At 47.8% G+C, this 27,678-nt stretch overlaps 1 protein-coding gene across 4 annotated transcripts in view; it reads left to right on the top strand.

Moving 5' to 3' along the window:
- Positions 1 to 27,678, top strand: part of LRP1 (LDL receptor protein 1) — a 1,015,507-nt gene that overhangs the window by 261,898 nt on the left and 725,931 nt on the right. For 3 of the 4 annotated variants that reach the window (XM_068367027.1, XM_068367026.1, XM_068367028.1), the window contains 5 exons: positions 5,574 to 5,719; positions 6,241 to 6,373; positions 7,492 to 7,645; positions 14,969 to 15,066; positions 25,733 to 25,932. In XM_068367027.1, the coding sequence (XP_068223128.1) occupies positions 5,574 to 5,719; positions 6,241 to 6,373; positions 7,492 to 7,645; positions 14,969 to 15,066; positions 25,733 to 25,932 (731 nt within the window). Of the gene's footprint in view, positions 1 to 5,573; positions 5,720 to 6,240; positions 6,374 to 7,491; positions 7,646 to 14,968; positions 15,067 to 25,732; positions 25,933 to 27,678 lie in introns of those variants that run through there. The other variant, XM_068367029.1, reaches the window with a different exon arrangement.

Here is a 27,678-nt window from a genome sequence, read left to right as displayed (position 1 = left end):
CTCTCGCGCGCGCAAGCGCGCAATCTGATTCCTGCGCATTCTATGAAGTCTCCTGCGCACGCCACTACGCGTCATCACTCCCCCGCGCGCGCCCTCGCAACCGCCCTTGCGCGCGCCATCAGTAACCCGCGCGCGACCCCGGGTATTCCCCATCGTGCAAGCGCCAGCACGCTCCCCAGCGCGATCGCTAATACCCTCCCACGCGCAAGGCTGCAGGACCGCGCGGTAAGGTTACCATCGTCGCATTTGCGGACCCAGAGATTCCTCCTCGGGAGGGCAAAGACACGGACTTGGACCGAGTTTTTGGGACTCAAAAACCCTCTAAGGCCAGTGCACCTTTGCTCTGGTCTCAAGGGGTTAAGAGTGCCAGGGACAAGATCGCAGTCCAGCTCTCCTAGCTTGCCTCCTCCAGCCGATCCAATGCCGACAACAAGCTTCTCCCACCTCCTTGTGTACAGCAGAGGAGGTACTTCGAGATCGTAGAGGAGCCTTGTTTAGCTCTTCCCCTTCACCATTCATTGGAAGAGCTTACCAGGGGAATCCCTCTTGAGAGACTCTCTAACCGGCGGGTCTCATTCTCGGCGACTGAGATCCTTAGTCAGGAGAAGGTTGCGAAGTGTGCCATGCAGGCCACTTCGTGGCTGGATATCTGGCTAGGGACCTTAGGTATCCTGTTATGTTAGGAGGATTTATCCAAAGAACGTACCAGGAAAGCTATGGAGACCTTTTTACTCCCAGGCACTCGCATGATTTAGTTTCTGGCCCACCAAGTCTCGAACTTGTGGGCAAACACCATCCTGAAACGTCGGGATGCGGTGTCGAGAGGTTCCACCAGAAGGTCCCTAGCACCGATATCAGCAGGCTCAGACATTCTTCCTTTATGGGAACGAACCTGTTTGAGCCTAAGGACGTGGAGCATGCTGCTGAGAGGTGGAGGAAGTCCCACCAAGACTCCCTCCTACATAGGGCTTTGACATCCAAGCCCTATAAACCTCCAGCACCCCAACAGCCACGCCCTACCAAGACCACGAAACCGAACAACGGCAGCGAAGACAGTGGTGTCTAAGCCCTTTCCTGTCAAGGACAGGAAAGGCAAGAAGTCCTCCAGGGGAGGGAAGAATCCTAGAGGGAGCAGCCGAGGTCGCAAACGCTAGGAATTGGCAGTCCCCCTCCATGTCCACCAGTGGGGGGATGCCTACAAAGTTGCGCAGACAGGTGGCAGCAATTCAGGGCCGATTCCTGGACGATTTCCGTAATCAGTTAGGGATATCACGTCCCCTTCACAACATCTCTACCTCCCCTGACGACGAATCCAGTGTCATTGAGCTCCCTTGCCATAGGATCAGCAAGGGGGCAGGCCCTTCGGGCAGAGGTCCAGACCATGTTGAAGAAGGGCGCTCTCCAAGAGGTCCTCGACGGGTCTCCAGGCTTCTTCAGTCGACTCTTTCTTGTAAAGAAGGCGTCTGGAGGCTTGAGACCAGTCATCGACCTCTCAGCTCTGAGCAAGTTTGTCAAGCAAACTCCGTTCAGCATGCAGACCGCAGACACGGTCAGACTTGCAGTGAGACCGCAAGACCTCATGTGTACACTGGATCTGAAGGACGCCTACTTCCAGATCCCAGTCCATCCGTCTTCAAGGAAGTACTTAAGATACAGCCTAGACAACAAGGTGTACCAGTGCTGTGTTTCAGTCTCTCCACAGCACCACAGGTTTTCACCAGTGTTTTCACCCTAATATCTTCGTGGGCACACAGGATCGGCATCTGTCTCCTCCCTTATCTGGACGACTGGCTGATCCTAGCAGACTCGGAGTCATCCCTTCTTCGACACCGAGACAAACTTCTGGGACTTTGCCAGGATCTGGGGATCATGGTAAATCTCGAGAAGTCCTCTCTGCTTCACACTCAAAGACTGGTTTACCTAGGCATGATTATAGACGCCAATCTCCACAAAGCCTTCCCATCAGACGACAGGATTGCAAGGCTGAGGAGGGTCGCAAGCCCTTTCCTCAGACGAGAAGAGCTTCCAGCCCAATCGTGGTTACGTCTCCTCGGTCACCTCTCATCCTTGGCTCATCTAGTTCCCAACGGTCGCCTCAGGATGAGATCCCTCCAGTGGCGACTCAAGTCCTGGTGGAATCAAGGTTGCGATTCCCCGGACGTATGATCCCTATGGGACCTGCGGAACGGACGGACCTCCGGTGGTGGGTGAGAGACGAGAACCTACGAAGAGGAGTGGATCTTCTTGTCCTTTGATGCTGTTTTCGGACGCCTCAAAGAAAGGGTGGGGGGCCCACTTTCTGCACCAAAGGACCTCAGGCCTGTGGTCAGAATCAGAAAAGTGCCTCCATATAAATCTTCTAGAGATGAAGGCTGTTTTTTTGGCCCTTCAGCAGTTCCAACAATACCTGGCGGGTCACTCTGTGGTGGTGATGAGCGACAACACCACAGTAGTGGCTTACATCAACAAGCAAGGAGGTACCTTTTCGAACAGCTATCCCATCTTGCAGTTGAGATACTGAGATGGACCGAAGTCCACTCGACCACTATCGGCACGTTTTATTCCAGGCAAGAGGAATGTGCTCGCCGACAATCTGAGCAGAGCGTCTCAGATAGTGAGTACCGAGTGGTCTTTGGATCATCTAGTAGCCAACAAAGTCCTGACTGTGTGGGGTTCCCCGACTGTGGATCTGTTCGCGACAGCGCTGAACTTCAAGTTTCCACTGTACTGATCCCCAGTCCTGGATCCCAAGGCGCTCTGGCAAGATGCCTTCCAACAACGGTGGGACAACATCGACGTGTACGCCTTTCCCCCGTTCTGTCTGATGAGGAGGGTGCTCAACAAGACCAGAATATCGGTCAATCTTTCAATGACCATCATAGCTCCGCTATGGCATCACGCGGAATGGTTTCCGGACCTTCTGCAGCTCCTAACGGAACTTCCGAGAGAACTCCCTCCGCGACACGATCTACTCAGACAACCACATGCCAACATCTTCCATAAAGCCATAGCTTCGCTACGACTTCACGCCCGGAGACTATCCAGCATCTCCTCGCTGAGAGAGGATTTTCGCAACAAGTTGCGATTAGGATGTCTGGACAACTGCGAAAATCATCCACATCTGTTTACCAGGCAAAGTGGAAAGTCGTCTGTGGTTGGTGTCGTGGGAGGGGTATCTCTCCACTCGATGCCACTATTCCAGCAATAGCGGAGTTCCTCGTGTATTTGCGGGAAGAAATGCGCCTTTCAGTGTCGGCGGGGAAAGGCTATCGCTCAGCCTTAAGTCTAGCTCAAAGGAATGGACATTTCTTCCTCGCTGGAACTTTCCCTACTCATACGAAGTTATGAACTTACCTGTCCTCAGTCGGAAGTGAGACCTCCTCCATGGAACGTGGTTCGAGTTCTCAGGTCTCTTAAGAGACCTCCCTATGAACCATTACGCCAGGCTTCAGATCGCCACCTAACTTGGGAGACAGTGTTCCTACTAGCATTGGCTTCGGCCAAGGGAGTCGGTGAACTTCATGGTCTCTCATATGACATCACCCATTCAAGGGGATGGGGGGAGGTAACGTTCGAATTCGTCCCTGAGTTTATTGCTAAGACTCAAAATCCGGGCATGCCGGACCCTTGGTTCGACTCCTTCCAGATTTCGAGTCTTCGTTCTGTAACAGATGACCCAGACCATCTCCTACTGTGCCCAGTAAGGAGTCTGAGGCTATATCTCAAAAGAACGGCTGCAGTCCATCCCCAGGTGCAAGCATTGTTTGTTAGTGCTAGGAGGACTAAGAGGAGGGTCACCAAGAACACCATCTCGGCATGGATTCGTAGGGTGATCCATCTGTCGCTGAATCCAGACCCTCCTCCGTCACGGCACCCTAGAGCACATGATGTCAGGGGCGTAGCTACGTCCCTGGTCTTCAAGAAAAATTTCTCGGTGACGCAGATTCTTCAAGCTGGGGTGTGGAAACGTCAGACGACTTTCACAGCCCACTACCTGCAAGACGTGACCCACAGGAGGCTCGATATGTTTTCTATCGGCCCTGTGGTGGCTGAACAACAGCTGGTTTAAAACCTCAGTCTCCTTAGTGGACAAGTAGCAGAAGGTTGAGGGCATTGTTACCCGGTCTTAGTCTGCATGAATGAAAAGGTTTGTCTGGCCCTTATTCTTTTCTTCATCTTCCCCTCTCTTGGGGAAAGCAGCATCCTGGGTTCTCTGCACAGCTGACCTCAAACCACTGCAGGTAAACCATGTTTTCTTGTGTTCCTAGTATTAAGATTATACTGTCTCGTCCCCATACCCTGACGAGGTGGTATTGGGAGAGTCCTAGCCTAAAGTTTCCATCTAAAGAACTACAGGTCATCTTCCTAGGATGAGTCACACTTTATTATACCTTCACACACAGCTTGCGTAGGCCACAGTCCTTGCGTAGCAAGGTTCTAGCGAGGTGCAGGGACTCCTTATTACTGAGTGCGAACACACTCAAATATTGAGTCCCCTGGCAAAGCCAAAAGCCAGTACTGGCAGGGACTTTCCACCCTTCCTAATGGGTGAGTCACCCCTATTAAATAGCGTGGTTTGTATGTCAGTTACGGAACAAATGACAAATTCGTAGATGATTTGTATTTTTCCTGACTATACAAACCTTAGCTACTTGATTAAACTTGCCCGCCAGCCCTATCACCCCTTGAAGTCCTACCTCCAAGCAAAGTGAGCTCAAGCACAGGTGTGTGTGAGGGGGGTGGGGTAGCAGGCTACCCTCCCTACCCCCCACTAACTAGCGGTGGGGTAGTAAACCCTCGTTAAAATTCTAATGGCTCATCATTTCAGCTGCGCCGAAAGTAATAGCCCCTATTAAATAGCTAAGGTTTGTATAGTTAGGAAAAATACAAATTATCTACGAATTTGTCATATTATCCTTGATATTATTTGTTGGGACTTCTTGACCTTTCCAAAGATGTGTGGGATAGGCTTTTTGTGATGGATCTTGCACATCAGGTCCCACAATATATTGATCCCTAAACTTTCGAAAATGTCTCTCGCTTTGACTGGTATGCCATCAGGTTCTACTGCCCTTCTTGGTTTAATTTTAGCATATGCTCTTTGATTATTAGCTCTATGAGGTAATTCAATCACATCACAGAAAGTAGTCTCCTAACTGTTGTTGGGTGCTCTTAACTTCATTCAAGGAATGAATACTCAGCTTGGGGAAAGTAGTTATGCACAGAGTACCTAAGATGATTTGATAATTTTGTTTCAAAAAATCATCAACTCTGTTATTTTAATGCTTTTATTTTCATTTCAAGATACCATTCCATATTTTATTTCTTTGCTTTTATCATCAGTAAATCTCTGTAGGTTTTTCTTTTCATTGGTCTAGAATATGAAATATAGTGCTGCATTAATCATATTGATTAGTAGTGAGGACTCAAATTTCAAAGTTATATTCAAATGTTTATTTTCAAATTCAGATATAATGTTAGATTTAATACACATATCATTGAATGTATTTTAGATTAGTGTAAGTTATTAAAGTAATTATTTTATTATAATAAAAATTTTGATTTTTTGGCAGATAGTAATAATTGTACAGATGGAAGCATGGAATGTGATCATTTGTGCCTTGCCACTCCAAACGGTCCTCATTGTGACTGTGCAACAGGTTTTGAACAAGATGCTCTCCATTCTAATTTATGCCATCCCATAAAAAACTTTACTCAGGTATTATTTTTTGAAGTTGACAAATTTTTTGTCTAAGAATATTGTTAATCTTTAACATGTACTTTGTGAGAAGTGATAAATATAACTTCACTTGAAGTACAATCCTTAGAGAAATTAAATGAAAAGTATAAGTTATAAGATTTTGATTTGAAACTAAATTGCAAAAATATATGAATTGTAAGAATAAAATTTACTTTCCTGAAGGGGTAGTGCCATAAACAAAGTTATTGATTATATTGGAATTGAGAATGATACACAATGATTATTACACAAAGTCACAAGAAAAATATTGATTGAAATAATTTGTTGTCGTCATAAATTGCATTTGATTTAAGATTTTTGCTAATACAATGCTTTGTATATCACTGGAATATTTTTAGCAAAATTAGTTTTTTCTTTTTAATGAATGATTTATATAAACCACATGGATTAGGTTTTGTAAATAAAGTGCAAGTTGTAAGTAAAGTGCAATTCTTGAATGTGTGTTCTATATGTTAGGATAAAATTATTGATTCTTACAGCCCACCTTTTGCAATGAAGATCAGTTCCAGTGTAAGAAAAATCTTCGATGCATTGATGAAAGATACTTATGTGATGGTGACAATGACTGTCTAGACAACAGTGATGAAGACATGTCTCCTGGTGGAATCTGTGGTAAGTTGGTGCAATGCTAGTTTTCATATACTTTTTCTCAAAATTTATTTTGTATCAAGTTTGTAAAAGTAAGAGCAATGCTCTGTTTGATCTTATATATCTTGAATCTCTTTTGTTAGTGTGGGTAGCAGGTTGGCCAAGGCACCAGCCAGCCATTGAGATAATACTGCTAGTGTTATTGGGTCCTTTGACTGGCCAGATAGTATTACCTAGGCTCCCTCTCTGGTTATAGCATATTTTTTCTTTGCCTACACATACACCAAATAGTCTGGCTTATATTCCCTTCTTTCCTCATACCCCTGATAACACTTGGATAAAAAAAATCTCTTCAACACTTAAGGGGTTAACTAATGCACTGTAATTGTTTAGTGGCTACTTTCCTCTTGGTAAGGGTAGAAGAGGTTCTTTAGCTATGGAAAGCAGTTTTTCTAAGAGAAGGACACTCCAAAATCAAACCATTGCTCGCTAGTCTTGGGTATGCCATAGCCTCTGTACCATGGTCTTCCACTGTCTTGGATTAGAGGTCTCTTGGTACACTATTCTATTTGTTTCTTTATTTTCTTTTCTCACTGGGCTATTTCCCCTGTTGGAGCCCCTGGATTTATAGTATCCTGCTTTTCCAACTAGAGTTGTAGCATAGCTAGTAATAATGATAATAATAATGATACACTATTCTATTAGTTTCTTTATTCTCTTTTCTCACTGGGCTATTTCCCCTGTTGGAACCCTTGGGCTTATAGTATCCTGCTTTTCCAACTAGAGTTTTAGCATAGCTAGTAATAATGATAATAATAATGATAGCAATATTATTAATAATAATAATAATGGTGTATGAATATAGAATCGATAAGTTTTAATTTCAAGGCCTGTTCCCACATATCTTCAGTGACTTTGTGACCCACAGTGGGTTCCTGTATAGGACTTATAATTGAATAGAAAATATAGATTATTTTAAGATCAGTAACGTTAAATTGATCAGTATAAACTATAAAACGAGACTTATGTCAACCTATGAATTTACAAAAATTTTGAACTTCCAAAGTTCTACGGATTCAAGATATAAGATGTGGAAAATATTACCCTGTTATGAGGAAGACATATAGAATAATATTTTTCAGAGGCTGCTCAGTGCCATGAGGACATGTTCAAGTGTGGAAACAACCATTGTATTGATGCCTATTGGGTGTGTGATGGGGACAGAGACTGTGAAGATGGATCTGATGAGAGCCCAGAAGAATGTACGCTTCCTCAGTGCCCACAAAATAAATTTAGGTAAGTATTAACATATATTTTTGTATTCATATGTCATTATACAATCAAATTATTGTTTTTTATAATTCTCTTCTATAGAATAGGTACAATACTGTTATTGGATCTTTTAATAAGTTGTGAAGTTGTCATACGTTCATACAAAAGTGTAAACCAATGTTTTGCATCCATGATTAATACTGTAGTTTTCTAACATTAAAGATATAAAACATGAGCGAAATTGGTTATAGACTATTGATAATTGAAATTGATATGGATTTTAAATATAAAAGTTAGGGGAGTGGCTGCATTTGCTGATGAAGAGGTAAGTTTTGCACTAATTCCAAGGAGATGAGAGTACTGTAGAATACTGTACGTATACTTTACATCTGGTGTTCGGACATAATTGTATATTTGTTCCAACATAGAGTAATTACCTCAAACTACTTTCTTAGGAGTATCTGGGATCTCCTCCCATCCGACCAGAATTTTGTGTAGTTTACCCTACTCCCATTTTCTATGCGGGGTAATCTCTGGCGGAGTGATACGCGCTCAGAGACGACCCGGGGTCAGAGAGCATGCTTGCTCAGGTCTCGATCCCCAGTAAGTTTTTGGTCGCGTTGGCGTTAACATCCCGACGTTTTCTCTTAACCCAGTGCGACCCTTTGTGTCCCCGACCCCTTTGTGTCTCACGCGGTCCATGCGTGGTCCCTTTGTGTCCTTCCCTATCCTTTCTTGTGTCTCGCGGTGTCTTACTAGTGCGTTATGGAGCGTCCGCGTCATTGCCCTGGGCCTATGGCCGGCATATAGTTTGGCGCTTTCCTCTCTAACCCCGAAGTTGACCCGCACTCCTTGTGTTCTTCGTGTAGGGGCAGTGTGTGTTCCCCTACAGCCACGTGTCCGGAGTGCGAGTCCTGGAATGAGGTGCAGTGGGTGCGATACGGCACCAAGAAGAAGAAGGCCTCTCGACATTCTCCTAGGAAGCTCAACGACTCTTCGCCTCTCGCTTCGCCCGGCGTCCCTTCGGACAGAGTCTCTCTGCCGTCTTCCCCTACCCAGGGTAGGGGTCGAGGTAAGTGTTGCGGGGAAGCGGCCTGTGGTCCTTCCCCAGGAGTCTGATTTACCTGACAGTGGGATTGTGTCTTCGGTCCAGGCAAGTGGGGGCCCTGAGGGAGGGGCGGGTGTGTATTCGGGGGACGGAGCCTTGGTGAAAGCAGGTCCCGTCTCGTCGGCCGATCCGATGTGGGGTAAAACTGCTGCAGTCTCTTCTCCCGCCTCTTGGGCAGGTTTTTCAGGTGCGTCAGCAGCCGAGGGTGCCGCCGAGGAGGAGGATACGCCGCCGTCAGACACCCTTGTGTGGGCGCCTCTGAAGACTCCCTTCAGATCTCCCCTGATGATGGAAGAGGAGTTTGAGACCTGGTTCCCCAGCGAGGAGCTCCCCCGCTTCCCTCCAACGCTTTCAGCTACGTTCCCGGCCGTCTTCATGGAGCCTTCGTCGCCGACCGAACACCATGTAGAACCACCAGCAACGCGGCGTGATTCAGGTCCTTCAGCGAGGTCCTACAGGTCTTCGGGCTCCTCGGTCGAGGCCTACTCCTACTCATCGGAAGACGGAGCCCCGAGAGACCATAGGAGACGGCGAGATAGGTCCCGCAGGAGGCGATCTCGCTCGCGTTCCCATTCAAAATCCCGCCACGTAAGTAGGCGTTCTAGATCCCCCAGGATAAAGTTCAGGAGAAGCGTTTCGCCGGAGGAAGAATGGGTGCGGGTCTCCATCCCCCGTAGCCAACTCCTGGGGGCTACAGCAGTCCCGGGCACCTCAGGGTGGCGCCCTAGGTCCCGCTCATCTGTAGGTTTTGTCTCCAGCAGTAAGTATGACCGACGGAGGGATTCGTCGCATGAGGCACCAAGGGACAGGCATAAGTCCGCGAAGGTTGCGACTCCATCCGCCCAGCGGAGAGAGTCGCCCCTTCGGTCTGGCAGCTGCGTCCCGGTCTCAAGATCTACGATGCATCGTCCGGAGCGAGAGAAACTCCTTTTCTTGACGGGCAAGCCCGCAGACCCCTGGTCCGCCGGAAGAAGGGATAAATCCAGGACGGAGGTCTCCGTTCCAGCAGCGATGCCCGTCCTACTGCCTGAAGCGAGGAGACTGGCCCACTCCAGGAAGATGTCTCCTCCACGTACGGCTCCCTCCGTTGGAGGTCCTCTGTCACGAGAACTGGGACGCCCAACGGAGAATGTAGAGGACGGGGAAGAAGGTTCACCAGCGGAGGTTTCAGCATACAGGAGGGTGATAGGCCTCATCAGGCGACACCATAGGCTGGACGAACCAGAGCCCTCTACTGACGAAGTCTGGCTCTCGAGCCTTAGCAGGCTGGTGGATGCGCCTGTACAACAGAGGCCTTCACTAGCCCTCCCTTTGGCTAAAGATGTGAAGCTTGGATTGGCGCACGTTAACAAGATCGTGGCCAACCATGCGGAAGCTCCCAAGAGCCAGAGCGCCTATAGACTTCTCCAGGGCTTGAAGACACAGTCCCGGTTCTACCTCCCGGAAGGACATCGCGCGGGGCCCTGTGCGGTGGAACCAGCAGTCGCCATCTTGGGACAGGGAGCAGCAGAGGAGAGGGCTACCACTGCCCCAGTTTGTTTTTCCTCGGCAGAGACTTCCATGATGGAGGAGCTGTCCAAGGACTTAGTTCACGTGTCATCGTGGCTGGATTGGTGGGCCTCCACGCTGGTAGGGTTCCAGTCCTCGCACGACCTCTCATTCCCGGAGAATCAGGCCTTGCAGAAGGAGCTGATTAGCTCGGGAGGTAAGACCCTAAAGTTCCTTTCCTATCAATCCATAGCACAGACCGCCAACTGGATACTGAGGAAAAGGGACACTGTGCTCAGCAGACCAGGAAGGCGGCTCCCTGACAGAGAAGCGAGGTCCCTGAGGAGCCTTCCACTGTGGCTGTGGGACGACTCAGTCTTCCCCCTCAAGGAAGTGGAAGAGATGGTGGAGAGGGTGAGGAAACTCAAGGATGTGGGAGAACCCAGGCCCCCTCCAGCAAGAAGACCCACCCATAGAAGGACACCCTCTGACGTCGCTCTCCCGCCTCGCGCCTCACCTAACCAGCCCAGGAGAGACGCCCCTACTACATCCTGGCAGCAACTTTCGCAGCCCTCCCGTAGGGGAACGTTGGCTGCGCAGTCAGCCTTCAGGCCCTCCTATTCAGCCGCCAGAAGAGGTCGATCGGGCCACGCCTCTTGAAGGAGATAGGGAGAGAGGCCCCCTACTCCTGCAGAAGCCTGAGGTTGGGGGATGCCTCAAACATTCTTGGCAAGCATGGCGGGACCACGGATCGGACCCATGGACCGTGACAGTCCTGAAAGAAGGGTACAGGTTGCCCTTCCTGGTGGACCCCCCACCTCTGATACCAGATCTACAGGCGGAATGGTTGGCACCGAAGGACCCCTTGAGAAGGACGGCCCTACAAGAAGAGGTCTCTGCTATGTTGGCGAAAGGGGCAATGGAACCAGTCAAGAACCCAGGTCCAGGGTTCTACAGCAGACTCTTCCTGGTGGAGAAAGCAACAGGGGGCTGGAGACCAGTCATAGACCTCTCAGCCCTCAACAGGCTCGTGTGCAAGACCGACTTTGAGATGGAGACTCCGAAGTCGGTCCTAGGGGCCTTGAGGGAAGGAGACTTCATGATGTCCATAGACCTCAAGGACGCATACTTCCAGGTCCCTGTACATCCCTCCACAGCCCCTCAGGTCTTCACGAGGATCTTCGCGGCAGTCTCAGCCTGGGCACACAAACAGGGCATCCGCCTGATTCGGTACCTGGACGACTGGTTGTTGCTTTCAGCCTCAAGGGAAGTACTGAGGGAGCAAGGCGCGAAGCTCCTGCAGTTCTGCAACGTCCTGGGTATCACCATCAACCTGGAGAAGTCCCAACTGATACCCTCCACCAGGATGACCTACCTCGGGATGGTCCTGGACTCCCGGTTGGCGAGACTGGACTCCCGGTTGGCGAGAGCCTTCCCTTCCGCGGAGAGACTGGACAACTTGGGCCAGATCCTACGGCCCTTCCTGTCGGGTCAGCCCAGGAGAGCCAGGGACTGGCAGAGGCTGATAGGCCACCTCATGTTATTGGAGAGGCTAGTCCCACAGGGGAGACTCAAACTCAGGGGAGTACAATGGAACCTGAAGGAGGGCTGGAACCAGAGAGACTCCCCGCACAAGGTGGTCCCGATGTCCCCGGAGACGAAGGAGGTCCTCGAGTGGTGGCACGACAGATCGAACACCCTCAAGGGGATGCCCTGTGCAGCCGACCCTCTGGAGATGCTCCTGTTCACGGACGCATCCAATGAGGGTTGGGTTGCTCATCTCCTCGACAGCACAGCGAGAGGAAGATGGGTAGCCGAAGAGAAGAACCTGCACATAAACGTACTGGAAATGATGGGAGTGCAAAGGGCGTGCCTAGAGTTCATTCAGAGGCTCCGGGGAAACACCGTGGCACTGATGTGCGACAACGCCACGGTGGTGGTCCACATAAAGAAGCAAGGAGGGCTAAAATTGAAGGAGTTGTGCGGCCTCATGTTGGAGTTCCTGGAATGGGCCGAAATGGAGCAGATCAAGATCTCGGCCAGATTCATTCCAGGGAAGAGAAACGTCCTGGCCGACGGCCTCAGCAGAATGGGTCAAGTGGTGGGGTCCGAGTGGTCCTTGCACCCAGAAGTGGCCAAGACTCTGATTCAGAAGTGGGGCTCGCCAGTAATAGACCTCTTCGCCACAAGGCTGAACGCACAGCTCCCCGTGTTTTGTTCTCCTGTGCCAGATCCGGGGGCTGCGTTCGAGGACGCCTTCCAGCATCCTTGGGACAACCTCGACGTTTACGCCTTCCCTCCCTTCGGAATGCTCAGACAAGTCCTCAACAGGGTGAGGAGAGCGGACAACCTGTGGATGACTTTGGTAACGCCTTGGTGGCCGGAGAGAGAGTTGTTCGCGTATCTAAAGGAACTGGCGCACCTTCCACCTTGGGCCCTTCCGGACAGATCAGACCTCCTCCGGCAGCCACACTTTCAAAAGTTTCACGAAAACCCTCGGTCCCTCTGCCTTCACGCGAGGAGGTTATCGAGCGTCTCCCGAGGAAGGAAGGGTATTCGGCGAAGACCGCAACAAGGATGTCAGGTTATCTGAGACGGTTGTCAGCCACTGTGTACCAGGCTAAATGGGCTACCTTCACGAAATGGTGCGTCGCGAAGAACATCAAGCCGTTGAAAGCCTCCATCCCGGAGATAGCTGACTTCCTAGTCTATCTTAGGGACGAGGTAAAAATGTCCATCCTAGCCATTAAAGGAGTCCGAGCTGCCCTAGGACAAGTCTTCCTCCTGAAGGGCATCAACCCAGGTTCCTCCAGACATCTCGAGGTTCATCAAGAGCTTCGAGCAATCGTGCCCCCCTCAAGCAGTTAGGGTGCCCCAGTGAGATGTGGCTAGAGTCCTGAAGATGCTGTCAGAACCTCCCTTTGAACCCCTAAAGGACATCTTGGACAAGGAGCTCACCCTCAAGACAGTTTTTCTGTTAGCGCTGGCATCAACAAAACGGGTAGGGGAGCTTTATGGACTTTCATACGAGGTGTCACACTGGAAGGGCTGGCGTGAAGCTACCTTCAGGTTCGTACCATCCTTCGTGGCCAAGACCCAGAACCCAGCAGTCTGGGACCCCAAGTTTGAAGGATTCTCGGTGCCGGCAATCCCTCGTTCGGACAACCCGAGGGACTTGGAGAGGACAGCCGGTCTTAGACCCAAAATCAAGAGTCTGTTCATTTCTTCAGGATTAGTTAAGAAACCAGTCTCCAAAAATACGATCTCCTTCTGGCTACGGCAAGTGATCATGAGAGCCTACAGTAGTGCAGGGATTCCTATTCCGGGTAAGCCTAGACCCCACGACATCATAGGGCTTAGTACTTCGTTGGCCTTTGAGAAGAACATGGCAGTCGACCAAATCCTGTGGGCAGGTACTTGGGCTAGTCAGTCAACCGTCACAGCCCACTACTTGAAGGATTGTTTAAGGAGGTCCCTGGACGGATTCTCTCTTGGTCCCGTCATTTCAGCGCTTCAAAAGATTTAAAGGTGTAGCCCCAGGGGAAACCACGAGCAGTAAGTCCAAGAGACACAGGTTCCTTCCTTACCCCCCCCCCCTTGTTCCCTTATTACCTACCCTGAAATGACCCTAATCCTTTAACTAAGATAGTTTTTTGGGTAGTTTTACCTATTTCTCGTGTTTTCTCTCGGAGGGTCAGCAGAACCTAGCCTCCTATTTAGGTTTCCCCCCTTTTCTCTCCTCATCACGGTCTCTGGGTCCTGTGGTACACTCCCACCTCCTAAGGTATAAGTCTCATAAGAAAGTAGTTCGAGGTAAGTACTTCCTGTTGGAACAAATCACAAATTTTAAGTAATTTGTATTTTTCCTAACAGTACTTAGCTCGAACTACTTTCTGGTTATGGCCCGCCCATCCTACCCCGAGTGCCGTACAGGACTTAATAGAAACCTATTTGTCAAAACTTACTGGAGATCGAGACCTGAGCAAGCTTGCTCTCTGACCCCGGGTCGTCTCTGAGCGCGTATCACTCCGCCAGAGATTACCAAGCATAGAAAATGGGAGTAGGGTAAACTACACAAAATTCTGGTTGGATGGGAGGAGATCCCAGATACTCCTAAGAAAGTAGTTCGAGGTAAGTACTGTTAGGAAAAATACAAATTACTTAAAATTTGTGATGTTTAGCAATAGAGGGGTGTTATAAGTTAGGTAGTCTGAATTCAAACAATTAATTTTTTATTTGAAATGTTTTCAAACTCCCCAAATCTGAATTGCATATTTTAAAAAAAATGCAATAATCAGTGAAGAAATGTAATTTGAAGTAATTTATTTTCCCACATATAAAAAGTAATGAAGAAGTAAAGGAGAATGAATATTAAAATATATAAAGTAGTAAGGGAAACTAAACTGCCTCGTTTTATGGTTAAGCTTTGAGAGAGAAGCAATATGATTAGGAAAAGTTCATAGAAACAAATAGAATTTAAATAATAAAATTTCTCATTTCTATACTTGCCTGACAGTCATGCACATGTGTATGAACATCAGATAATTATAGAAATAAGATTTTAATTTGAAATTATTTTTGTGTGTGTTTGTGAATAGATAAATGACAAACTGGAATTTACAGCAAGTCATTATCTACTAGTGCTGACTTTTTATATTTTTGTTCTCTTTTAAAGTACTAGAACAAATGTAACAAATGATAATGATCAACCAGATGGTATTTATTTTAGGTTGATTTTTTATTTTTTACAGGTGTCATAAATCAGGTCGGTGCATTGCTTCATCTTGGGTTTGTGACATAGATAAAGATTGTGGTCCTGATGACGATTCAGATGAACACCAAGGCTGCAGTAAGTTTCATAGGTAACTCTTGGTTATGAATGCTTTAAATGTGCTTAAACTTAGCTTTGGCTCCTAAATATCGCCCTTCTTGCTTTTAGATTTTCACTTATTAGTTACATCTATGTTTATTATTATTGTCAAAAGGAGCAGATTTACCAACCCAATGAGTCAAGCTTAACTCTTACAGGGCTAGCCAGTTACATCTATTTGAACATAACTTAACAGCAAATAATATCTCATAGTTAATTTCTTACCATGGTAGTTGTTTGAATTTTTTGCACATTTTAATTTATTCTATACAATATATCTAAGTATATTTTCTTAATATGAAATGCCATAGAATATAATATTTATAATTTGATAAATGTAGAATGTAATGTTTATATTTAAATAAATGTATTACAACTGGTTAGAAAATGTTAGTAGTACTGTATAGCACTTGCATGAGTGAGCAGAAACATTATTTCCATTTTTACATTGCATTTTATAGGATCTTATTAAATAGGAATTTGTTCCAACACTGAGTACTTACCTCGAACTACTTTCTTAGGAGTATCTGGTATCTCCTCCAAACCGACCAGAGTTTTGTGTAGTTTACCCTACTTCCGTTTTCTATGAGGGGTAACCTCAGGTGGTGTGATACGCGCCCTGAGGCGACCCCGGGTCAGAGAGCATGCTTGCTCAGGTCTCGATCCCCAGTAAGTTCTCTGGTCGCGTTGCGATAACATCACGACGCTCTCCTTATCCAGTGCGACCCTTTGTGTCTCACGCGGTTCCCACGTGGTACCTTTGTGTTCCCTCTTATCCTTTCCCTTTGTGTTCCTGTGTCTCGCGGTGCCTTACTAGTGCGTAATGGAGCATCCCCGCCGTTGTCCTGGGCCTATGGCCGATAAATCGTGTGGTGCTTTCCTGTCGAAACCTGAAGTTGACCCGCACTCTTTGTGTTCTTCGTGTAGGGGCAGTGCGTGTTCCCCTACAGCCACGTGTCTGGAGTGCGAGTCCTGGAACTAGGTGCAGTAGATGCATTACGGCACCAAAAAGAAGGCGGCGTTTAAGAGATCGCTTAAGAAGCCGGACGTCTCTTCTCCTCTAGCTTCGCCGGGCGTATCGTCAGACAGCCTCGCTGCCGCCTTCCCCTACCCAGAGTAGAGGACGAGGTAAGTTGGTTGTGGGGAAGAGGCCTCTGGCCCTTCCCCAGGAGACTGATTTACGGGATAGTGGTGTTGTGGCATCATTCCAAGCAAGTGAGGGGCCTGAGGGAGGGACAGGAGTGTGTTCGGGGGACGGAACCCTGGTGCAAGCAGGGCCCGTCTCCTCAGATGATCCTATGTGGGGAAAAACTGTGCCTACCTCTTCTCCCGCCTCGTGGGCGTGTTTTTCAGGTGCTTCCGCAGCCGAGGGTTCCGCCGAGAAGGAAGACTCGCCGCCATCGGACTCCCTCGCGTGGGTGCCGTCCAAGACGCCCTTCAGGTCTCCGTTGAGGATGGAGGAAGGTTTTGAAACCTGGTCCCCCATCGAATAACTCCCACGCTCCCCTCCAGCGCCTTCAGCTACGTTTCCGTCCGTCTTCCTACAGCCATTTTCTTCCATAGAGCGACGCGTGGACCCATCAACAACGCAGTACGAGTCGGGCCCGCTGGTGAGAACATGCAAGTCGTCGGGCTCTTCGGTTGAAGCCTACTCTTGCTCCTCGGAAGACGGAGCCCCGAGGGATCATAGGAGATGTCGTGAGAGGTCCCGCATGAGACGTTCTCGTTCTCGCTCCCGCTCCAGATCCCGCCTCGGGGGTAGGCGCTCTAGATCCCTCAGGAGGAAGTTTAGGAGAAGTGACTCCCCGGGGGAAGAATGGGTCGTCATCCCTCGTAGCAAACTTCTTGAGATGTCAAGCAGTTCCGGGCCCTTCAAACTGGCTCCCAAGGGATCGCTCACCAGTAAGGTAAGTATCCAGCGGCAGATACGATCGACGGAGGGAGTCGTCTATACAGGTCCCAGCGGACAGGCATAAGTCCACGAAGGTTCCGACTCCATCTGCCCAGCGGAGAGAGTCGCCCCTTCGGTCTGGCAGCCGCGTCCCGACCTCCAAGTCAATGTCGAGTCGGCAGGAACGAGACAAGCAACTCCCTTCGACGAGCAAGCCTGCATCTACCTAGACCTCCGTAAGCAGGGATAAGTCCAGGACGGAGGCCTCCGTCCCGACGTCGATGCCCGTGCTACGCCCTGAGCCGCCGAAGTTGGACCATTCCAAGATGTTTCCTCCCAACCGCGCGGCGACCTCCGTCACAGGCAGCGGAGCGTCCTACGGAGGAAATGGGTAACAACGGAGAAGTTTCGGCCTACAGGAGGGTAATAGGACTCATTCGGAGGCATCACAGACTGGACGAACCCGAGCCCTCCTCCGACGAAGTCTGGCTCTTGAGCCTCAGCAGGCTTGTTGATGCCCCGGTGCACCAGAGACCCTCGCTAGCCCTGCCTTTGGCTAGGGATGTTAGGCTGGGTAGGGCTCACGTGGACAAGATCGTGGTCAACCATGCAGAAGCCCCCAAGACCCAGAGCTCCTCCAAGCTTCTTCAAGGCATAAAGTCCCAGAGCCAGTTTTACCTTCCTGAAGGGCATTGCGCAGGTCCCTGTACTGTGGAGCCTGCAATCGCCATCCTTGGACAAGGAGCAGCCGAAGAGAGGGCTACTACCGCCCCGATATGTTTCTCCCCTTCAGAAGCTGCCATGATGGAGGAGATAGCCAAGGACCTGGTGAACGTTTCCTCCTGGCTGGATTGGTGGGCCTCCACGCTGGTAGGCTTCCAGTCCTCCTACGACCTCACTATCCCGGAGAACCAGGCCTTACTGAAGGAGCTGATTAGCTCGGGAGGTAAAGCCCTTAGGTTTCTCTCGTACTAATCCATCGCGCAGGCCGCCAATTGGGTTCTGCGAAAAAGGGACACGGTGCTCAACAAGCTCGTAAGGAGGCTCCCCGACAGAGAATCGAGGTCCCTCAGGAGCCTACCCCTGTGGGATGACTCAGTTTTCCCCCTGAAGGCAGTGGAAGAGACGGTAGAGAGGGTCAGGAAGCTGAAGGATACGGGAGACTCCAGACCCACTCCAGCGAGAAGACCTACCCATAGAAGGGCGCCCTCCGACGCCTCCCATCCTCCTCGTGCCTCACCTAGTCAACCCAGGAGAGACGCCCCTACTACGGCCTGGTCTCAGTCTTCGCAGCCCTCCCATAGAGGAATGTCTTCAACGCAGTCATCCTTCAGGCCTTGCCTATGCAGCAGCCAGAAGAGGTTGTTCAGGCCGCGCCTCTAGAAGGAGATAGGGAGAGAGGCCCCCTACTCCTGCCGAAGCCTCAGGTGGGGGGGATGCCTCAAATATTCTTGGCAAGCATGGAGAGACCACGGAGCAGATCCATGGACCGTAACAGTCCTGAAAGAAGGGTACAGGTTGCCCTTCCTGGCGGACCCCCCACCTCTAATGCCAGATCAACAGGCAGAGTGGTTGGCACCCAAGAACCCCTTGAGAAGGACGGCCCTACAAGAGGAGGTCTCTGTGATGCTGGCGAAAGTGGCTTTAGAACCAGTCAAGAACCCGGGCCCGGGGCTCTATAGCAGACTCTTTCTGGTGGAGAAAGTGACAGGGGGCTGGACACCAGTCATAGACCTCTCAGCCCTCAACAAGTTCGTTTGCAAGACCCATTTCAAGATGGACACCCAGAAGTCGGTCCTAGCGGCCTTCAGGGAGGGAGACTTCATGATGTCCATAGACCTCAAGGACGCATACTTCCAAATCCTTGTTCACCCCTTCAGTAGGAAGTACCTAAGGGTGAAATGGGGTACCCAAGTGTTGCAGTTCAAGACCCTCTGCTTCGGTCTGTCCACAGCCCCTCAGGTCTTCACGAGAGTCTTCACAACAGTCTCACCCTGGGCACGAACAGGGCATCCGCCTGATTCGGTACCTGGACGACTGGTTGTTGCTTTCAGCCTCAGGGGAAGTACTGAGGGAGCAAGGCGTGAAGCTCCTGCGGTTCTGCAACGTCCTGGGTATCATCATCAACCTAGAGAAGTCCCAACTGATAAACCCCACCAGGATGACCTACCTCGGATTGGTCCTGGACTCCCGGTCGGCGAGAGCTTTCCCTTCCACGGAGAGACTAGACAACTTAGACCAGATCCTCCGGCCCTTCGTGTCGGACCAGCCCAGAGCCAGGGACTGGCAAAGACTGATAGGCCACCTCGTGTCGCTGGAGAAGCTAGTCCCCCAGGGGAGTTCAATGGAACCTGAAGGAGACCTGGAACCAGAGAGACTCCCCCCACATGGTGGTCCCGGTGTTCCCGAAGACAAAGGAAGTCCTAGAGTACAGTAGGTCCTCGGGTTACGACGGTCCCGACTTACGCGGTTTCGCCGTTACGAACGCGCCCCATAAAAATATAAAAATAATATTAAGCGTCGTTCCGTCTTACACCGTTAGCGTCGTAAGCGACGTAAACAATTGCGAACTAGTTTCTAGCGCGCGGTGGATGAATACGCTTTGCGGTGGTTGTGGGCGAGGAAGACGGCGTCGCTCAGCTCCACTCATACGCCATTTTTGGTTGTGATTGCCTGTTCTTTCTCTCACGTGTTTGATCGTTTTTTTTAACTTTTTGCCCTTCATTATGGCTCCAAAGCGCAAGGCAGATTCTTCTGATGGTAGTGCATCGAAGAAAAGGAAGGCCATCACCATGGAAGTGAAATTAGACATTATTAAGCGGTCTAAAAACGGTGAAACGCCAACGAACATTGGCCGATCGCTTGGCCTTAGCCGTTCGACCGTGGCTACTATCCTTAAAGATAAGGAGCGCATTGTTGAACACGTAAAAGGATCTGCTCCAATGAAAGCAACAGTGATAACGAAACAGCGTAGTGGTTTAATTATCGAAATGGAAAGGTTATTAGTGCTTTGGTTGGAAGATCAAAATCAACGGCGTATTCCAGTGAGCTTAATGGTTATTCAAGAAAAGGCTAAAAGGTTGTTTGAAGCGTTGAAAAAAGAAAGGGGGGGAGAAAGTGAAAGTGAAGAGTTTTCGGCTAGTAGGGGTTGGTTTATGCGATTTAAGGCTCGGGCCAATTACCATAATCTTAAAGTGCAAGGTGAAGCTGCTAGTGGGGATGAGAAAGCAGCAAGTGAATTTCCTAAAGCGTTGGCTGAGATAATTAGGGAGGGGGGTTATTCTGCTTATCAGGTGTTCAATGCGGATGAGAGGTTTATTCTGGAAGCGCATGCCTAACCGCACGTACATAGCAAAGGAGGAGAAGTCAGCACCCGGTCATAAAGCAGGCAAGGAGAGGCTAACTTTGCTTCTTGGGGGAAATGCTGCTGGCGACTTCAAACTGAAGCCCATGCTGGTCTATCAGGCTGAAAATCCAAGGGCACTCAAGGGAATTTGGAAGAGTCAACTCCCAGTCATTTGGAAGGCAAATAAGAAGGCATGGGTGACACTTGCAGTGTTTGAAGACTGGTTTATCAACCATTTTGTACCTAGTGTGGAGCGGTATTGCGCCCAAAAGGGTATCCCCTTTAAGGTGTTGCTATTGCTGGACAATGCCCCTGGACACCCTGCCCAGCTGGGAGACTTTCACCCTAATGTGAAGGTGGTTTACCTTCCACCTAATACCACGGCCCTTTTACAGCCTATGGACCAGGGAGTGATTGCTTCATTAAAGGCCTACTACCTCCGAAGAACAATTGCTATGGCATTACAGGCAACTGAAACGAAGAAGGACTTGACTCTGAAGGACTTTTGGAAGTCCTATAACATCCTTGATGCTATTAAGAACATTGCTGATTCCTGGGAGGAGGTGAAGGTTACAAACATGAATGGTGTTTGGAGGAAGCTATGTCCTCAATTTGTTAATGATTTTCATGGGTTTGAGGACACAGTTGACCATGTTATCAAGAACATTGTTGCCCTGAGTAAGGAAACCGATTTGGAGATGGAGGTTGATGATGTTACGGAGCTGCTAGAATCTCATGGAGAGGAGTTATCTGCTGGGGACTTGATACAACTGGAGAAGCAGATCATAGAGGAAGAGGAAGAAGCCCCCACCCCAGACCCTAAGGCTTTCACAAGGCAGGGCTTGTCAAAAGGTTTTGCCGAGATACAACAAGCATTGGCAACTTTCGAGGCTCAAGATCCCAACATGGACAGGTTCACCAGGGTTTCCAGAGGTGTCATGGACTTACTGCAGTGTTATAAGGAGATTTTGGATGAGAAGAGGATCCTCTCTGTCCAGTCTAACCTGGAGCGGTATTTTAAGAAAGTAGAGAGAACTGCACCCTCTACATCAGCTGCCTCTACTACTCCAGATTTGCCTGCAACAGAGCCTCTACCATCAACCTCAGCTGCCTCTATTGCTACAGAGCCTCTGCCATCAACCTCAGCTGCCTCTGCTTCTCCAGCTTCTCCACCACCTCTTGTAGGCTCTTCACCTCCAGACTCGCCTGCCCCAGCTTCTCCAGCATCTTCTGTCTCACTTCCAGAGAATCCTGATTCACCTGCCCCAGTTTCTCCAGCATCTTCTGCACCTTCCTCTCCACAATAAACCAGTCTCTCCGTCCCTTGCAACATCCCTTCCAGTGTGCAAGCCAACCATAGGAATAAGGTAAGGAATTGTTCTTTTTTTTTTTATTGATATTTACTTTAATTCATGTGGTAAGGAATTGTTTTCTTTTTTTTTTATTGATATTTACTTTAATTCATGTGGTAAGGAATTGTTTTCTTTTTTTATTGATATTTACTTTAATTCATGTGGTAAGGAATTGTTTTCTTTTTTTTTATTGATATTTACTTTAATTCATGTGGTAAGGAATTGTTTTCTTTTTTATTGATATTTACTTTAATTCATGTGGTAAGGAATTGTTTTCTTTTTTTTTTTATTGATATTTACTTTAATTCATGTGGTAAGGAATTGTTTTCTTTTTTTATTGATATTTACTTTAATTCATGTGGTAAGGAATTGTTTTCTTTTTTTATTGATATTTACTTTAATTCATGTGGTAAGGAATTGTTTTCTTTTTTTCTAATATTGTTTTTATGTCATTTGATACATTTTATTATAGTACAGTATACAGTAATACTTTACAGTACAGTACAGTACGTATATTTATGGTGTTCCGACTTACACGGAAATTCGGGTTACACCGCGTCTTAAGAACGGATCAGCGTCGTAACCCGAGGACCCCCTGTATTGGATCGCCAGATCGAAGACCCTCAAGGGAATGCCCTTCGCAGCCGACCCTCCGGAGATGCTTCTGTTCACGGACGCATCCAAGGAGGGTTGGGGTGCCCATCTCCTCGGCAGGACAGCAAGTGGAAGTTGGACGGACGAAGAGAAAAATCAGCACATAAACGTGCTAGAGATGATGGCAGTGCGAAGAGCGTGCCTAGAGTTCGTCCATCAGCTCCGGGAAAACATCGTGGCACTGATGTGCGACAACACCACGGTGGTGGCCTACATAAAGAAACAAGGAGGACTAAAATCGAAGGAGTTGTGCGTCCTCATGTTGGGACTGCTGGAATGGGCCGAAGGGGAACAGATCAAGGTCTCAGCAAGGTTCATTCCAGGGAAGAGAAACGTCCTGGCCGATGGCCTCAGCAGAATGAGTCAAGTGGTAGGATCCGAGTGGTCCTTGCACCCGGAAGTGGCCAAGACCCTCATTCAGAAATGGGGATCGCCACTGTTGGACCTCTTCGCAACAAGACTGAACGCACAGCTCCTCGTGTTTTGTTCTCCTGTGCCAGATCCAGAAGCGGCGTTTGATGACGTCTTCCAGCACCCTTGGGATAACCTCGACGTTTACGTCTTCCCTCCCTTCGGGATGCTCAGACAGGTCCTCAACAGGGTGAGGCGAGTGGACAACCTGTGGATGACTTTGGTAGCGCCCTGGTGGCCGGAGAGAGAGTGGTTCGCGGATCTAAAGGAACTGGCGCGCCTTCCACCTTGGCCCCTTCCGGACAGGCCAGACCTCTGGCAGCCCCATTTTCAAAGGTTCCACGAGAACCCTCGGTCCCTCCGCCTTCACGCGTGGAGGTTATCGAGCGTCTTCTGAGGAAGGAAGGATATTCTTCGAGAACGGCAGCAAGGATGTCAGGGTATCTGAGGCGTTCATCAGCGGCAGTATACCAGGCAAAGTGGGCCACATTCACTAAGTGGTGCGTCTCGAGGAACATCAAACCATTGAGGGCCTCCATTCCAGAGATAGCGGATTTCCTAGTCTATCTCAGGGACGAGGTAAACATGTCCATCCCAGCCATCAAAGGAGTCCGGGCTGCTCTGGGTCAAGTCTTCCTCCTGAAGGGCATCGACCGGGGTGCCTCCAGACATATCTCGATGCTCATCAGGAGTTTCGAACAATCGTGCCCCCCTCAAGCCAGTAGGGTGCCCCTGTGGGATGTGGCCAGAGTCCTGAAGATGCTGTCAGAACCTCCCTTCGAACCCCTAAAGGACATCTTGGACAAGGAACTCACCCTCAGGACAGTTTTTCTGTTAGCTCTGGCATCAGCAAAATGGGTAGGGGAGTTGCACGGACTGTCGTACGAAGTGTCACACTCGAAGGGTTGGCGTGAGGCTACCTTCAGGTTCGTCTCATCCTTCGTGGCAAAGACTCAGAATCCAGCCGTTTGGGATCCCAAGTTTGAAGGGTTCTCAGTGCCGGCAATCCCTCGATCGGACAACTCGAGGGACTTGCTGCTGTGCCCTGTCAGGGCAGTTACGAAATACTTAGAGAGGACAGCCAGACTTCGACCCGAAATCAAGAGTCTGTTCATCTCCTCGGGACTAGTGAAGAAGCCAGTCTCCAAAACCACTATCTCCTTCTGGCCCAGACCCCACGACATTAGGGGTCTATGTATTTCATTGGCATTTGAGAAAAATATGGCAGTGGGCCAGATCCTGAGGGCAGGTACTTGGTCTAACCAGTCGACCTTCACAGCTCACTACTTGAAGGACTACTCGAAGAAGTCCCTGAACTGGTTCTCGATAGGTCCCGTCATTTCCGCGCTCCAAACGGTTTAAAGGTGTAGCCCCAATGAAAACCGCGGGTAGTAAGTCCAAGAGACACAGGTTCCTTCCTAAACCCCCTTGTTCTTCCTTCCCCTGCTCCCTTACCGAAATGACTTCAGTAGTCCCCTGAAACTGCCATGGGATACACTATCGTTGGAAGGACATGTCTCCTAGGATTTCTTGCAGAGGTGAGTTACTTAGACACTAAGATGGGTTTTTGCGTGGTTTTCCCTATTCTCTCGTGTTTTCCTTTGGGTCAGCAGAACCTAGTCTCCTATCTAGGATGCTCCCACCTCCTAAGGTATAAGTCTCCTAAGAAAGTAGTTTAAGGTAAGTACTCAGTGTTGGAACAAATCACAAATTTCAAGTAATTTGTATTTTTCCTAACAATACTTACCTCGAACTACTTTCGGGTAATGGCCCACCCATCCTTCCCCGAGTGCCTTGCTGGACCTCATAGAAACCTAAGCTATCAAGAACTTACTGGGGATCGAGACCTGAGCAAGCATGCTCTCTGACCCGGGGTCGCCTCAGGGAGCGTATCACACCACCTGAGGTTACCCTCATAGAAAACAGGAGTAGGGTAAACTACACAAAACTCTGGTCGGTTGGGAGGAGATCCCAGATACTCCTAAGAAAGTAGTTCGAGGTAAGTACTGTTAGGAAAAATACAAATTACTTAAAATTTGTGATTTTTGTCAATTTATGCTATAAAGTAGATACAAGCGCTACAGTTGTGAAATAAGACACTTGATAGCTATTTTTCTTTTTAAGACAAAATTGCTTATCTTTTATATTTTGTTTTTAACAAATTTATGGTGAATTTACTTGTCCCATTTATTCATTGCTAAAATCTAAGTAGATAGCATATATGAATAGTAATGATTAGTGCCCTTTTTTCTCTTTGGCAATGAAATTTGTTTATTAAACTCATATTCATAATTTTTCCAAAGTCCAGGTAATTTTAGCTTATTTTTAATTTGGATACATCTTTCTATTGTTTAAAGTTATATCATCACCTTGTAAGATAAATTTGATTGAAAATTTATCTAAATTATTTTGATTATGTGTGGTTGAAATACATTTTTGTGGGGATTAATTATCACCTATTACTATTTGTTACATGGTTCTGGTACCCTAGTATTTAGAGCTTCTTTTACATAAAAGATATCTTACATATACTGTATGTGTTAAAAAATTATTTTGTGTATTTTATCATTATCATGCTTATATTTTCACTTGGATATCTCAGGTATGCCTTGTCTCTTATATGCCAGGGGTCAGTAACTGAATGACAACTAGTTTTGTGTTTTTAGATTGTTTAGAAATTTAATTTTTATTGAAGTGAGTTCTGTGATGGATGATGAAAAAGTGATGTACATCAAATGGTTGAGATATTCATGTTAATATTGGAAACTATTTCCTAATGAATAAATGCAGTGATTTTTAGGAAAACAGATTATAATGCTTTCATATTGTCTGTAGAATATTTAGCTTAGATTTTAACTCCTTCCATGAAATGAAAGGTCATTGCATGTTCATTACATTTAAAAATATGATTAAGTTTTTACAGTAAGAAGTCCATTTATTGAAAACCTTTGTTTTAGATAAAGTTGGTGAAAGTTATTTTGTTATTTTCAGAGTACCAAGACTGTGGTCCGGAGGATTTCAAGTGCAATAATAAAAGATGTGTGCCATTGTTTTATGTTTGTGATGGAGATGATGACTGTAGGGATGGTACAGATGAAAAGAACTGTGAGACTGTTTGTGCCAATCCTAGAAACACTAATCCTCCAACTACACCATTTTGCAGTAATTATTGCAGAAGTTTTGTAGATGAGGTAAGTTATTTTTTTAAATTGGAACTTTGGTTTGATAATACTTTATGTATTAAGTTCAATTTTAACTTACAAGTATTTGTTAGTGTCCATGAAGGAGTTGGGGTGAATGCTTTTGCTATTACTTATAGTATTAGGTGAAGTTACGCAGGGTTGCAGAATGACCTAGTATTTACAGCAGGAGCTGAGAAAGAAGTTGGGGGAAATGTTTAAAAATTGGAAGAGGTTAAAAGAACAGGAGGGAAAATCAGCTGGAAAGAAAACATAAAGTATAATTAGGGAAGGGGCCATTTAGTTGTTATGGAAAATGAGTGGTTATGAAGTATGTACTTTGTACGGCATGTATCTTAGAACCACAATAGGGGCTCAGGATTGCAAAATAGACATTTAGTAAAAGGTTATGTTGCTTGGAATATATTAGAAGAAATGGGGAAGATGTGGGAGTTTAGAACCCCTTTAATGTTAAAAAAAGTAGGTTTGAAGAAAAGATAGAGAGCTTTTCTTCTACTTTGGGGACAGACTAGACTGGAGCAGGAAGTGAGAAAGTAGTAAGAAAGAGAGTAGCTGCAGGATGGATGACATGGAGAGATAGGCAGAATACTGTTTAATGAAAATGTCTTACTGTATTAGTATAGAAAACAAAGACCTAGAAAGGAGCATACGACCTGTATTACTCTGTGCAACAGAAATATGTGCCCTAACTAAAAAATGGATTGAGATTTTGAATAGATTTTGGTATTAGGATAATTTATTCCTCCAAAACTACAAGTTGCATCTAGGTTTAATAAGATTGATGGAATTATGATGGAGCAGCATATTTGTTTTGATTTGGGAAGAATAGTTTGTTCCTACACTAGATACAAACCCTCATTCTTTACTATAGGAGATATTCTAACGCGAGCTGGAAAATACGGCAGAAAACCTTAACTAGGTCGTTAACGACCGGGCCGGTAGTTATCCACCTGATAGTGGTGGGGGACTGCCGGTCGGTAGCTGCTGAATACCTTCAATCGAATTCTAGCCGTCGCAGTGGTAACACCGCTGCTCCTGTTTTTGTTTGACTGGCAGACTAGCCTTTCTTTATTGTGTTTTTGATCAACTTTTTCTTTTTCTTTGTTACATGTGATGTCCTCTATTATGAGGAAGTGTCCCGGGGTTCCCCAAAAATCTTGTGGCACATTCATGTCACCACCGGAGGTGGATCCTCATTCCCTATGCCCTTCATGCAGAGGTGATAGGTGTTCTGAAGGCTCCCCCTGCCAAGTATGTAAGGAATGGTCGCCCTCTCAGTGGGAAAAGTTCATGAAGAGAAAGAAGAAATCCAAAAAAGATTTGTTACCTCCAGGTTCGCCGTCGAAAAGTAAGGAGTCTCGGGCCTCTTCTTCGGCCTCTCGATCTCTCCCTTCAGACTCTTCCTTGCCTCCATCCTCCGGGGGAAGTCAAGGAAGAGCGGCACCATTGACTTAACCCCCATTCCCCTTGGTCAGGCGGATCACGTTGCCCCTCCCAGTGGGACAATTTTTTCCGCCACCGGGAATGACTCTTATTACCGCTTCTATTCCAGATCACGTATGTGCAGTATGGCTTGCCCTTGGACTTCCTGGTTCTCCTTCGGAAGAAGTGTGGAACCAGTTCCTTGCAGGCAAAGTTTTACCTCAGGTCCCTTCTGTTTTGGAACCCTGGGGAGTTCCAGACCTCGCCTACCTCCCGTCAACTCAGTCGGCGCCCGCAGAAGTTTCAGCAGATATA

This window comes from Palaemon carinicauda, chromosome 44, assembly GCF_036898095.1.
Source record: "Palaemon carinicauda isolate YSFRI2023 chromosome 44, ASM3689809v2, whole genome shotgun sequence".
Taxonomy (NCBI): Eukaryota; Metazoa; Arthropoda; class Malacostraca; order Decapoda; family Palaemonidae; genus Palaemon; species Palaemon carinicauda.
This window is presented reverse-complemented; position numbering and strand designations above follow the sequence as displayed.